The sequence below is a fragment of the Ailuropoda melanoleuca genome, chromosome 16 (assembly GCF_002007445.2).
Source record: "Ailuropoda melanoleuca isolate Jingjing chromosome 16, ASM200744v2, whole genome shotgun sequence".
Lineage (NCBI taxonomy): Eukaryota > Metazoa > Chordata > Mammalia > Carnivora > Ursidae > Ailuropoda > Ailuropoda melanoleuca.
Genome location: NC_048233.1, coordinates 54,447,683 through 54,459,869, shown reverse-complemented (window position 1 = coordinate 54,459,869; position 12,187 = coordinate 54,447,683). Strand labels below are relative to the sequence as shown.

The 12,187-nt window shown below is 36.1% G+C and overlaps 1 protein-coding gene across 1 annotated transcript in view; it reads right to left on the bottom strand.

Annotated features, from left to right (window-relative positions):
* ANO5 (anoctamin 5) overlaps positions 1–12,187 on the bottom strand; it is a 109,085-nt gene that overhangs the window by 16,476 nt on the left and 80,422 nt on the right. The window contains exons 15-16 of the mRNA XM_034644800.1: positions 10,325–10,494; positions 9,592–9,689 (exon numbers count right to left, since the gene is read on the bottom strand). Coding sequence (XP_034500691.1) covers positions 9,592–9,689; positions 10,325–10,494 — 268 coding nt within the window. The remainder of the gene's footprint in view (positions 1–9,591; positions 9,690–10,324; positions 10,495–12,187) is intronic.

The window sequence follows — 12,187 nt, the reverse complement described above, 5'->3', positions numbered from 1 at the left end:
TGCTATGAGCCTGCTTCTTCCTCTCCCTCCCCCCCTGCTTGTGTTCCCTCTCTCACTGGCTGTCTCTATCTCTGTGGAATAAATAAATAAAATCTTAAAAAAAAAAAAAAAGAATCTAGTCTTTTTACAACACATGCTGAGGTCAAAGTTCATTCTTTCTTTTTCTTTCTTCTTTTCTCTCTCTTTTTTTCTTTCTTATTTATTTATTTATTTATTTATAAGAAAATAAGACAACCCTGACTCTCCCCACGGAAATATATTTACTCAGAGACAATTCCGTTAAAGAGCATGTGGAGGACAGGGTAACCATAGGACCGCTTTTTTTCTATTTAATTTACTAACCTTTACGTTGTCCTAATACTCAGAAGGATGCTCGAGGAAATGAGAAATTGATTACAAGAGAAAACATATGGCAAAGGAAACATAGAGGCCTATCAAACACATGAAAATAAGGGCAATAATCCTAAACAAAATATTGCCTAACTAAATTTCATACTATTTGAAAAATAATGTATCATGGTAATGTTGGATTACTTTAAGAAACAGAAAGGTTTTTTTATTAGAAAAGCAATTGATGTAATAAATGACAGTAACAGATTTAAGGAGAAAAATATAAAATTATGTTGACTAATGCAGAAAAATGCATTTGATACATTTCAAGCACCTATTAAAACCTATTTATGATGGAAAAGCAGGAAAAGAAATTACTTCAATCTGATCAAAACCATCTACCAAAATGCTGGGGCAAACATCATTCTGAACAGGGAAAAGTTAGAAGCTTTCTCTTTAGAATCAAGAACAAAATAAGACTTTGCATGATCTTACTCAAGAATCTATTAGACAAAGCAAAGGAAACCACCAACAAACTATAAAAGACAACCTACTAAATAGGAGAAGATTCTGCAAATGACATATCCAATAAAGGATTAGTATCCAAAATATATGAAGAATTGATACAACTCAACACCCAAAAAACCAAATATTCCAATTTTAAAATGTCAACATGAACAGCCATTTCTCAAAATAGACATACAGATGGCCAAAAGACACATGAAAAGATGCTCAACGGCGCTCATCATCAGGGAAATGCAAATCAAAACCACAATGAGACATCACCTCACACCTGCCAGAATGGCTAAAATCAAAAACACGAGAAACAGTAAGTGTTGGCAAGGATGTGGAGAAAAAGGAACCCTCTTGCACCGTCGGGAATGCAAAATGGTTCAGCCACTGTGGAAGACAGTATGGAGGTTCCTCAAAAAGTAAAAATGGAACTATCCTATGATGCAGTAATTGCACTACTGGGAATTTTCTCAAAGAATAAAAAAACACTAATTCAAAGGGATACATGCATCCCTGTGTTTATTGCAGCATTATTTATAATAGCCAAATTATGGAAGCAACCAAAGTGTCCACTGATAGATAAATGAATGTATGAAGAAGATGTGGTAGGGGCACCTGCGTGGCTCAGTTGGTTGAGTGTCTGACTCCTGATTTAGGCTCAGATCATGTTCTCAGGGTTCTGGGATTGAGCCCCACATCAGCTCCACACTCAGCAGGGAGTCTGCTTGAGATTCTCTCCCTCTCTCTCTCTGCCCCCCACTTGTTCTCTCTCTAAAATAAATAAATAAATCTTTTTTTAAAAATGATGTGATATGTGTGCATACACACACACACACTCTCTCTCTCTCTCTCTCTCTCCATGGAATATTATTTAGCCTTAAAAAAGAATGAAATCTTGCCACTTACAACAATGTGGATGGATCTAGAGAGTATAATGCTAAGCAAAACAAGTCAGAGAAAAACAAGTACCATAGGCTTTCACTCATATGGGGAATTGAAAAAAAAAAAACAAAAACAAAGGAAAAGAAAAGAGAGAGAGAGACAAATAAGAAAACGAGACTCTTAACTGCAGAGAACAAACAAATGGTTACCAGAGAGGAGGTGGGTGAAGGAATGGGTGAAATAGGTGAAGGGGATTACGAGTACACTTATCTTGATGAGCACTGGGTAACATATAGGATTATGGAATGCCTATATTGTACACCTGAAATGAATATAACACTGTATGTTAACTACATAAATTAAAACTAAAAAAAAAGAAAGTCATCTTACTTCAATAAAGCAGCACTATGCCGAGCATAGTTATGAATTCATGGTAAACTTAATAAATAATTTTCTGCAAAAAAAAAAAAAGAATCTACAGGGGATCTTAGCAAGATGAAAAAGAAAAATGCAAAAGAATTGAAAATGAANCAACTTAATAAATAATTTTCTGCAAAAAAAAAAAAAAAGAATCTACAGGGGATCTTAGCAAGATGAAAAAGAAAAATGCAAAAGAATTGAAAATGAAGAGAAGAAATCTCTGACTTAGATTATTAACAGTATTGTGAATGAACTGCCTGCTTAGAAAACCCAAATGAAGTTAAATAGGAATTATTAGAAAAAATAATGGAGTTAATCTACATATTTTATTCCTATATACCCACAAAACACAGGAAGAAAACATAATTTTTAAAAAGATACCATTTACAATAGCAACTAAAATTGAAAGTACCTTTAGATGGATTTGACAAAGACCTATAAGACCTATATGCAGAAGTTTAAATCTTTATTCAAAGTCATTAAAGTCCAAAATAAACATTCATGAAATAATAAAACTTGTTATTATGAAAATGCCAGTTGTTTTATTGAAACAACTCAAATGTAACTTCAATAAAAAAAACAAAATGTTTTTCCATGTGGGGTCTGACAAGATGTTTCTAAAATCTGTACAGAAAGACAAAAGACAAAAGATAGCCAATATATTTCTATAGATGAAGAATAAGTTGGTAAGACTTGACCCACCAGAGACCAAGACTTACTATAAAGCTGTATTAATTAAGAGAGTGTAGTATTGGTACAAGGATGGACAAATCCTAGAACAGAATGGAGACCTAGTAATAGCCTTGCACTTGCTATATGGCATAAGCTGGTATTGTAGATCATGGAGACTGGAGAAGAGGAACTTCTCAATAAATGGCAAACACAACAATTACATATATGTGTGTATGTGGGAAAGAAATTAAATTTGAACTTCATATCAAACACAAAAATCTTTTCCACGTATATTCAAACTTTAAAAGATAAAGAATAATATTAAAAGGTTAAAGATTAGAAGTATATGAGAATATCATTTTGATCTTGGGGTAGGGAAGGATTTATTAAATAAGACTTGAAAAAGGCTAACCCATAAAAGAAAAGATTGGTAAATTCTACCGAATTAAAAGTTTATTCTTTTATCCATATCCACCAGAGGTTCCCTAGAGAATGATTCAGCCCACAAGGGTACATTTGCAATGTCAGAGACATAGGTGGTTGTCACAACTGGGGAGAGGGTGGGCTGCTGGCATCTAATCTGTAGAGAGTCCAAGGATACTGCTAAACCTCTCGCAACGCAGAGCACAGCCCCTACAGCAAAGAATTATCCAGTCCAAAATGTCAATAGTGCTGGGGTTGAGAAAAATAAGGCAAAATTTACGTTGGGATATAATGTACCCAACACACATGACCAAATCCCAACAAAAATACAGTCACCAGAGGTTATAAAGTATTCAAATCAATTAGAAAAGGACAAATTGGTAGAAAAATGGTTAAACATGGGGCCCCTGGGTGGCACAGCGGTTAAGCGTCTGCCTTAGGCTCAGGGCGTGATCCCGGCGTTGTGGGATCAAGCNGCTTCTTCCTCTCCCACTCCCCCTGCTTGTGTTCCCTCTCTCGCTGGCTGTCTCTATCTGTCGAATAAATAAATAAAATCTTTAAAAAAAAATGGTTAAACAATATCAACAAGCGTTTCATTAAAGAGGAAACACATTGGCTAAAAATGCTCATTCATGTTATTAATCAGGGGCATGCAAAATAAGACCAAAGTGAGATATCATTTGTACCTTCCGAATATGTAAAATTTAAAAGACGACATGAAGTACTATAGCAAATGCACATTAAAATGAACACTTACATGCTGCTTATATTCAAACTGAAAGACAAANATCTGTAAAATTTAAAAGACGACATGAAGTACTACAGCAAATGCACATTAAAATGAACACTTACATGCTGCTTATATTCAAACTGAAAGACAAAGTGTAAGGGCACAGAACACCTGAGATTTTTCAGGCAATATCAAAAAGATGGGCATACATGGAAATGGAATCACAAAGAAAAGGGGATCACCCAGGTTGAGCAAGAAAAGCCTCCCAGGAACCCCAAGAGCACGTCCATTTACTAACTGCTGTGTCCTCACACAGTAACCATTATCTTGAATTTTATAATAAGTACTTCCTTGGTTTCCTAAATATGGTTTGATTATCTATGATCCATTCAGTTAATTTTTAAATGAGGTGTAAGGTTTACAGCAAGTTTTGCTATTTTGCAGATGGAGGTCCGATTGTTCCAGCAGGAGTTGTTGAAAAGACTGTTCTTTCTTCACTGAGCTGCTTTTGCACCTTTGTCAAAAATAAAATGGCCACATTTATGGAGACTTATTTCTGCAATCCTTCCTCTGTTCCATTAATACAAATATGTATCACTTCACCAGTCCCAACATCTTGATTAATACAGTTTTATAGTAAGCCTTAAAATCGAGTAGTATAATTTTTCCAACTTTATTTTTTATCAGAATTGTTTCGCCTATTTTAGTTCTTCATCTTCTAAATAAATTCTAGAATCTGCTTGTCTACATGTACAGAAAGAAATTCTGCTGATGTTTTGACTGGAATAACAAATCTATATATCAACTTGGGGGATAACTGGCATCTTTACTAATTTGAGTTTTCCAATCCGTGAACACATTTCTCTCCATTCATACAGATTAAACAATTTTTTCCATCAGGATCTGTACTTTTCAGCATACAAATCCCATATATTTTTTAGATTCATATCAAAGTACCTCATTTTTTTTTGGTGCTAACTACCTCTGTACTGATCAACGCTTCTTCCATCCTCAACTTTCATTTTGTATTCTTTTCTTGCTCAACTACACTTTTCAGTGACGGTCCATGAATGTAAACTCTTTTTATGTCTAAAAGTTGTCTTTATTTCACCCGCACTTTATACATTAGTTAAACTGGTTCTAGAAATCTAAGGTGCACATTAATTTTACTCGGAATCTTGAAAACACTCCACTGTCTTCTGTATCTAATACGAGGAGTAAGAAATCTGTGGATAGTGTAGATGATATTCTTTTTTCTCCTGAAAGATTTTAAAATTGTTTAGGGCTCATGTTCTGGAGTTATGCCATAATGTATCCGGGTGTGAATTTAATTTTATTTATCTTACTTCATAATCCAAATTCTTTTTTTTTAAAGATTTTATTTATTTATTTGACAGAGAGACAGCCAGCGAGAGAGGGAACACAAACGGGGAGTGGGAGAGGAAGAGGCAGGCTCCCAGCGGAGGAGCCTGATGCAGGGCTCGATCCCAGGACACTGGGATCACGCCCTGAGCCGAAGGCAGACGCTTAACAACTGCACCACCCAGGCGCCCCCATAATCTGAATTCTTTTTCATTTCTGAAACTCATGTTTTTCTTCATTTCTGGAAAATTTACAGCAATTACCTATTCAGAGAATTGGTGAGAAGGAATTGGTGAAAGAATTTTTTCCTCCACCATTTACTCAATTCTCTTTTTCTGGAACCACTAGTAAGTTAATATGGAAGCCTTTTAATATAATATAGCTTCCTGTCACTTCAATTTTTTAAAATCTCATTGTAGCTCTGTTGTATTGTACAATGCGGGAATTTCCAGTACTGTTTTCCAATTCATTAATTCATTCTTCAATTGTGTCCAATCTGCAATCGATATCATCTACTGTACTCTTTATTTAAAGTACCATGTTTCATTTATGTAGAATTGGTTCTTTTCATATTTATTTGTTCTTGTTTCATTTATACCTGTTTCTTTTTAAATTATTTCTTGACCCTTTTAAATGACAGTATCACTTCCTTTTATGTTTTTAGGCTTTGCCAGAATCTTCTAGTTAGAGTAAGTTCACTTTCTAAAAACTGATTCTTCTAGCAGCCTTTGTAGCATGAAATCTCATCATAAGTTTTGGAATTTTGCTTTGTAGGCTTAATTTTACTTGTTTCTTTTTTCTTTTACTTCCCTGTGTGCCTGTCTCTTTTCCTCTCTCTGCATATTTATTCTCCCTCTTGTGTTTGGTTTAGGAGTTATCCCCATTCTGCCCTCCAGGCTCTCAATCTAGAGTTGGGACCCAAGATAACAGTTTAGAGTTATTTCTCTACAGTAACTGGGATGTGGTTTATCAAATACTGTTTGCAAAGATACGTCTTGTTCTTCCTTTGTCAGCACATGATATAGAACCCCAGGAGAACTATTGAACTTTGGGGAGAGGGGGGAGCAGAGGAGGAGGGTGTTTCCACCTTCTTTCATGAAGAGGTGAGAATAATCCCGATCCCTAACTTCAAGTACAGTTACACTGGCCGAGCCCTGGTCTTAAGTGGAGCACTTTAGTCTACTTGATACTGTAGGTGCTAAACCTCGATGCTATCATTTCCTAACTAGGAGCCCTGCAAGATGACAGGCTTATGACTCTTTCTCTGTATATTCATGGAAATTTTCAACTTGTATTTGAGATCAACTGTCACTCTGTTTTTCTCTTTTCATAATATATTCATTATTGCTATGCTTTTGGAATAGGAAGCAATCCTTTCACATACCAAACTTCATTCATGACCAATTTTTGTGCCTAAGTGTGTCCATGTCACGTGGATATTTTTACAGAGTTCGACTTTCAGTAATCTTGAGAAGTAATATGCAACATATAGAATAATGTACAGAGGATAAAACATTTAGGTTTTATCCATAAAAAATGGAGATATCCCAATGGAATCTCCATAGGAGAGGGAGATAATACCTTTTTCTCAACTTCACTCAAGCAATAAAAATCTATATCTAAAAGCCTATATTACCTTAATACATTCCTGACGGTTGATTAAAAGTGAATTTTTGCTGTTGACTTAACAATTTGCTAACAACGATACCATGAAAATCAAAGAATTCCATCTTCTTCCAGAGGAAATCTCTCATGGTTACTTGAATCAAGAAAAACTTGTAAATTGTACATACGGATAAATGGCTTCTTTGACATTTCCGAAGATCTGTTTTCCAGTCATTATGATGGTCAACTGGGTTGTCAATTCTATTAAACAGCCTCCAGGATCACACTAGTCAGAAACAAGAAAAAAAAGAAAAGGGAATGATGAAAGATGGATTTTTGCCAACAAAAGAAATCTTAGACCCAAAGATTAGAATCTGAAGATTTTGATGGGAATGGATATTAAAGATATATAAAGAGATATTTAGCTCAACAGTTTCAAGCAGGCTCACTAACCAGTTATAAGATAGCTGCATTACATTCAGATTGCTGGATTTCATTCTTAGAAAATCCTGAATAGGGCTAGGAGTTGTTATTTTGTCCACATGATTTGGATGCAAGGCAGGTATAGAAACCACTGATATGGTCTAGCTCTAGGACCCACAGTGGAGCCCTTCCTGCTATTCTTCTGGAACGCTATCTCTCCTCCTTTGCAGGAAGCCTCCAGGTATATAGAACACACTTCATCCCATTTCATAGCTTATATTTTATTCCTAAATAATAGGCACAAAGTAACTGCTTGCCCAAAAGGAACTGGAAAGTCTACCAAATGAAAGGATTGTAAGACCAATACTCTCTGTGGAGAGAGTCAGTGTCTTAGACTTCTCTTAAATCTTGATAAAATCTGAGTTAGTACTGGGTACACAAAAAGTATTTAGTTAATACTGAGTTCCTGAAGCCACAAACCTCTCAAGAGAATTCTTACCTCTTCACTTCTCCACACATTAAACAAATATGTGTATTTTCCAGGATAGCCCACAAACTTCCCTTTAAAGAAAGCTACGTAGAAGCAGGACGAGTAAAAATTCACAAACTGAAACAGGAACATTTTCAAGGTAAGACTGCTCTCATATTCCTGGTAAGTTCGAGGAATTTCTGTTAAGTAATAAAACACCAAGGTTAAATTTTGCATCTTCCTGTTTCTCCCTGAATTTTGTATTGCCTGGGAGAAGTCACATTATTAGTCATATTATTCTGAGAGCCTGTTGAAATATGGCCCAATCTTTGTCCTAAAAGACCAATATTGAGTAACTATAGATTTGTTCCTGCCTTTCTATTAGAGACTTTGTATTAATCTAATCACTGGAGAAGCCTAGGAAGCAGTCATTACTATATTTAGATGGATAAGATACTTGCGTGGAGTCACACAGTCAGAATATGGAATTCAAACCAGTATCAGACTGGAGAGGCTTATGCTTACCTGGTTACACTGTATGATATCCTGTAAACATATTAGATCTTTCTCTCATCTGTTGTCAATCAGGTTTAAACAAGGACAGAGGATGACTTCCAAACTAAATTGTGTTTTCCTCTCATGAATTAAATGATTATATCAATTTTGAAAAGAATGCCATGCAAATGGTGGCAGTAATAATACACTTTCTCTCTCCTTTATTTAAAATGCATGATTATGATCTAAAATTTAGTGAGTTCCAAAGATAAAGAATATTAGATTCCTTTTACATCACAGAGAAGCATCAGGGGGTGTAAGAGAGTCAGGGAATCTGTTTTTCTGAATTGATGATCTCCCAACAGCAGGAGCTGATCCAGCCAAATTGCTGAGAGCTTCAATGATACTGAAATGGTAACACATATTATTCTAAAGACACAGATAGTTCCTCCATTTTAGTGAAATTTAGCTGCATTCTTACAAAATCTCTACTGTGTATATAAGTGATTTTTCTCACTAAAATCTGTGATATTTTTAGATGCTTTAAGTGCTATCTGCTAGATATTTATTAACAGAAAAAAGCAACAAAATTGGGCGAGAAGTACAAATTTGAAGATAGCATTTAATGAAAGTTGCTTCCTAGTGCATACTCTGGTGCTCAAGGAGTAACATGCTCTTTTTGGTTACTGTTGGATGCAATGATGGTGTAGTGACTTAGAGGAGGGATCTGAGCGCACAGAAGAGAAGCTGAGGCTGGGAGGGGGGGTCTCGATCTCACTTACAACTTGCCAGGGTCAAGGCGAGAAGCAAACGTGCTCTGCGCTCCTCTCTCTGACTGAATCTCCCACTTCAACTGTGACCCCTTTACTGTCCCTTGTAGCTGTAGGAGAACTTTTACTAATTTAAAAGGAAAAGAGGGACACCTGGGTNTTTCAGTAATCTTGAGAAGTAATATGCAACATATAGAATAATGTACAGAGGATAAAACATTTAGGTTTTATCCATAAAAAATGGAGATATCCCAATGGAATCTCCATAGGAGAGGGAGATAATACCTTTTTCTCAACTTCACTCAAGCAATAAAAATCTATATCTAAAAGCCTATATTACCTTAATACATTCCTGACGGTTGATTAAAAGTGAATTTTTGCTGTTGACTTAACAATTTGCTAACAACGATACCATGAAAATCAAAGAATTCCATCTTCTTCCAGAGGAAATCTCTCATGGTTACTTGAATCAAGAAAAACTTGTAAATTGTACATACGGATAAATGGCTTCTTTGACATTTCCGAAGATCTGTTTTCCAGTCATTATGATGGTCAACTGGGTTGTCAATTCTATTAAACAGCCTCCAGGATCACACTAGTCAGAAACAAGAAAAAAAAGAAAAGGGAATGATGAAAGATGGATTTTTGCCAACAAAAGAAATCTTAGACCCAAAGATTAGAATCTGAAGATTTTGATGGGAATGGATATTAAAGATATATAAAGAGATATTTAGCTCAACAGTTTCAAGCAGGCTCACTAACCAGTTATAAGATAGCTGCATTACATTCAGATTGCTGGATTTCATTCTTAGAAAATCCTGAATAGGGCTAGGAGTTGTTATTTTGTCCACATGATTTGGATGCAAGGCAGGTATGGAAACCACTGATATGGTCTAGCTCTAGGACCCACAGTGGAGCCCTTCCTGCTATTCTTCTGGAACGCTATCTCTCCTCCTTTGCAGGAAGCCTCCAGGAATATAGAACACACTCATCCCATTTCATAGCTTATATTTTATTCCTAAATAATAGGCACAAAGTAACTGCTTGCCCAAAAGGAACTGGAAAGTCTACCAAATGAAAGGATTGTAAGACCAATACTCTCTGTGGAGAGAGTCAGTGTCTTAGACTTCTCTTAAATCTTGATAAAATCTGAGTTAGTACTGGGTACACAAAAAGTATTTAGTTAATACTGAGTTCCTGAAGCCACAAACCTCTCAAGAGAATTCTTACCTCTTCACTTCTCCACACATTAAACAAATATGTGTATTTTCCAGGATAGCCCACAAACTTCCCTTTAAAGAAAGCTACGTAGAAGCAGGACGAGTAAAAATTCACAAACTGAAACAGGAACATTTTCAAGGTAAGACTGCTCTCATATTCCTGGTAAGTTCGAGGAATTTCTGTTAAGTAATAAAACACCAAGGTTAAATTTTGCATCTTCCTGTTTCTCCCTGAATTTTGTATTGCCTGGGAGAAGTCACATTATTAGTCATATTATTCTGAGAGCCTGTTGAAATATGGCCCAATCTTTGTCCTAAAAGACCAATATTGAGTAACTATAGATTTGTTCCTGCCTTTCTATTAGAGACTTTGTATTAATCTAATCACTGGAGAAGCCTAGGAAGCAGTCATTACTATATTTAGATGGATAAGATACTTGCGTGGAGTCACACAGTCAGAATATGGAATTCAAACCAGTATCAGACTGGAGAGGCTTATGCTTACCTGGTTACACTGTATGATATCCTGTAAACATATTAGATCTTTCTCTCATCTGTTGTCAATCAGGTTTAAACAAGGACAGAGGATGACTTCCAAACTAAATTGTGTTTTCCTCTCATGAATTAAATGATTATATCAATTTTGAAAAGAATGCCATGCAAATGGTGGCAGTAATAATACACTTTCTCTCTCCTTTATTTAAAATGCATGATTATGATCTAAAATTTAGTGAGTTCCAAAGATAAAGAATATTAGATTCCTTTTACATCACAGAGAAGCATCAGGGGGTGTAAGAGAGTCAGGGAATCTGTTTTTCTGAATTGATGATCTCCCAACAGCAGGAGCTGATCCAGCCAAATTGCTGAGAGCTTCAATGATACTGAAATGGTAACACATATTATTCTAAAGACACAGATAGTTCCTCCATTTTAGTGAAATTTAGCTGCATTCTTACAAAATCTCTACTGTGTATATAAGTGATTTTTCTCACTAAAATCTGTGATATTTTTAGATGCTTTAAGTGCTATCTGCTAGATATTTATTAACAGAAAAAAGCAACAAAATTGGGCGAGAAGTACAAATTTGAAGATAGCATTTAATGAAAGTTGCTTCCTAGTGCATACTCTGGTGCTCAAGGAGTAACATGCTCTTTTTGGTTACTGTTGGATGCAATGATGGTGTAGTGACTTAGAGGAGGGATCTGAGCGCACAGAAGAGAAGCTGAGGCTGGGAGGGGGGGTCTCGATCTCACTTACAACTTGCCAGGGTCAAGGCGAGAAGCAAACGTGCTCTGCGCTCCTCTCTCTGACTGAATCTCCCACTTCAACTGTGACCCCTTTACTGTCCCTTGTAGCTGTAGGAGAACTTTTACTAATTTAAAAGGAAAAGAGGGACACCTGGGTGGCTCGGTCAGTTAAGTGTATGATTTTACTTCGGCTCAGGTCATGATCTTAGGGTCGTGATCTCGAGCCCCATGTAGGGCTCCACGCTGGGCATGGAGCCTGCTTAAGATTCTCTCTCCCTCTTTCTCTGCCCCTCCTCCCCACTGTGCGCACGCATGTTCCTATCAGCCTAAAAATTAATTAATTAATTAATTTTAAAAAGGAAAATAATCCAGGGTCTAAGACCTATGGCAACTGAAAAGAAAAGTATATTTTAGATTTACTCAGGAGGAACTGATTGTTTTATTTTTCCTGCAATGGTTTTCAAAATCAAATATCTTCCAAAAACCATGCACATCAAATAAAAATTATCTGTGTCTTGAGAAAAGTGAGGATTTTTCTTAAAATTCAACTAACCCAGGGGTGCCTGGGTGGCACAGCGGTTAAGCGTCTGCCTTCGGCTCAGGGCGTGATCCCGGCGTTGTGGGAT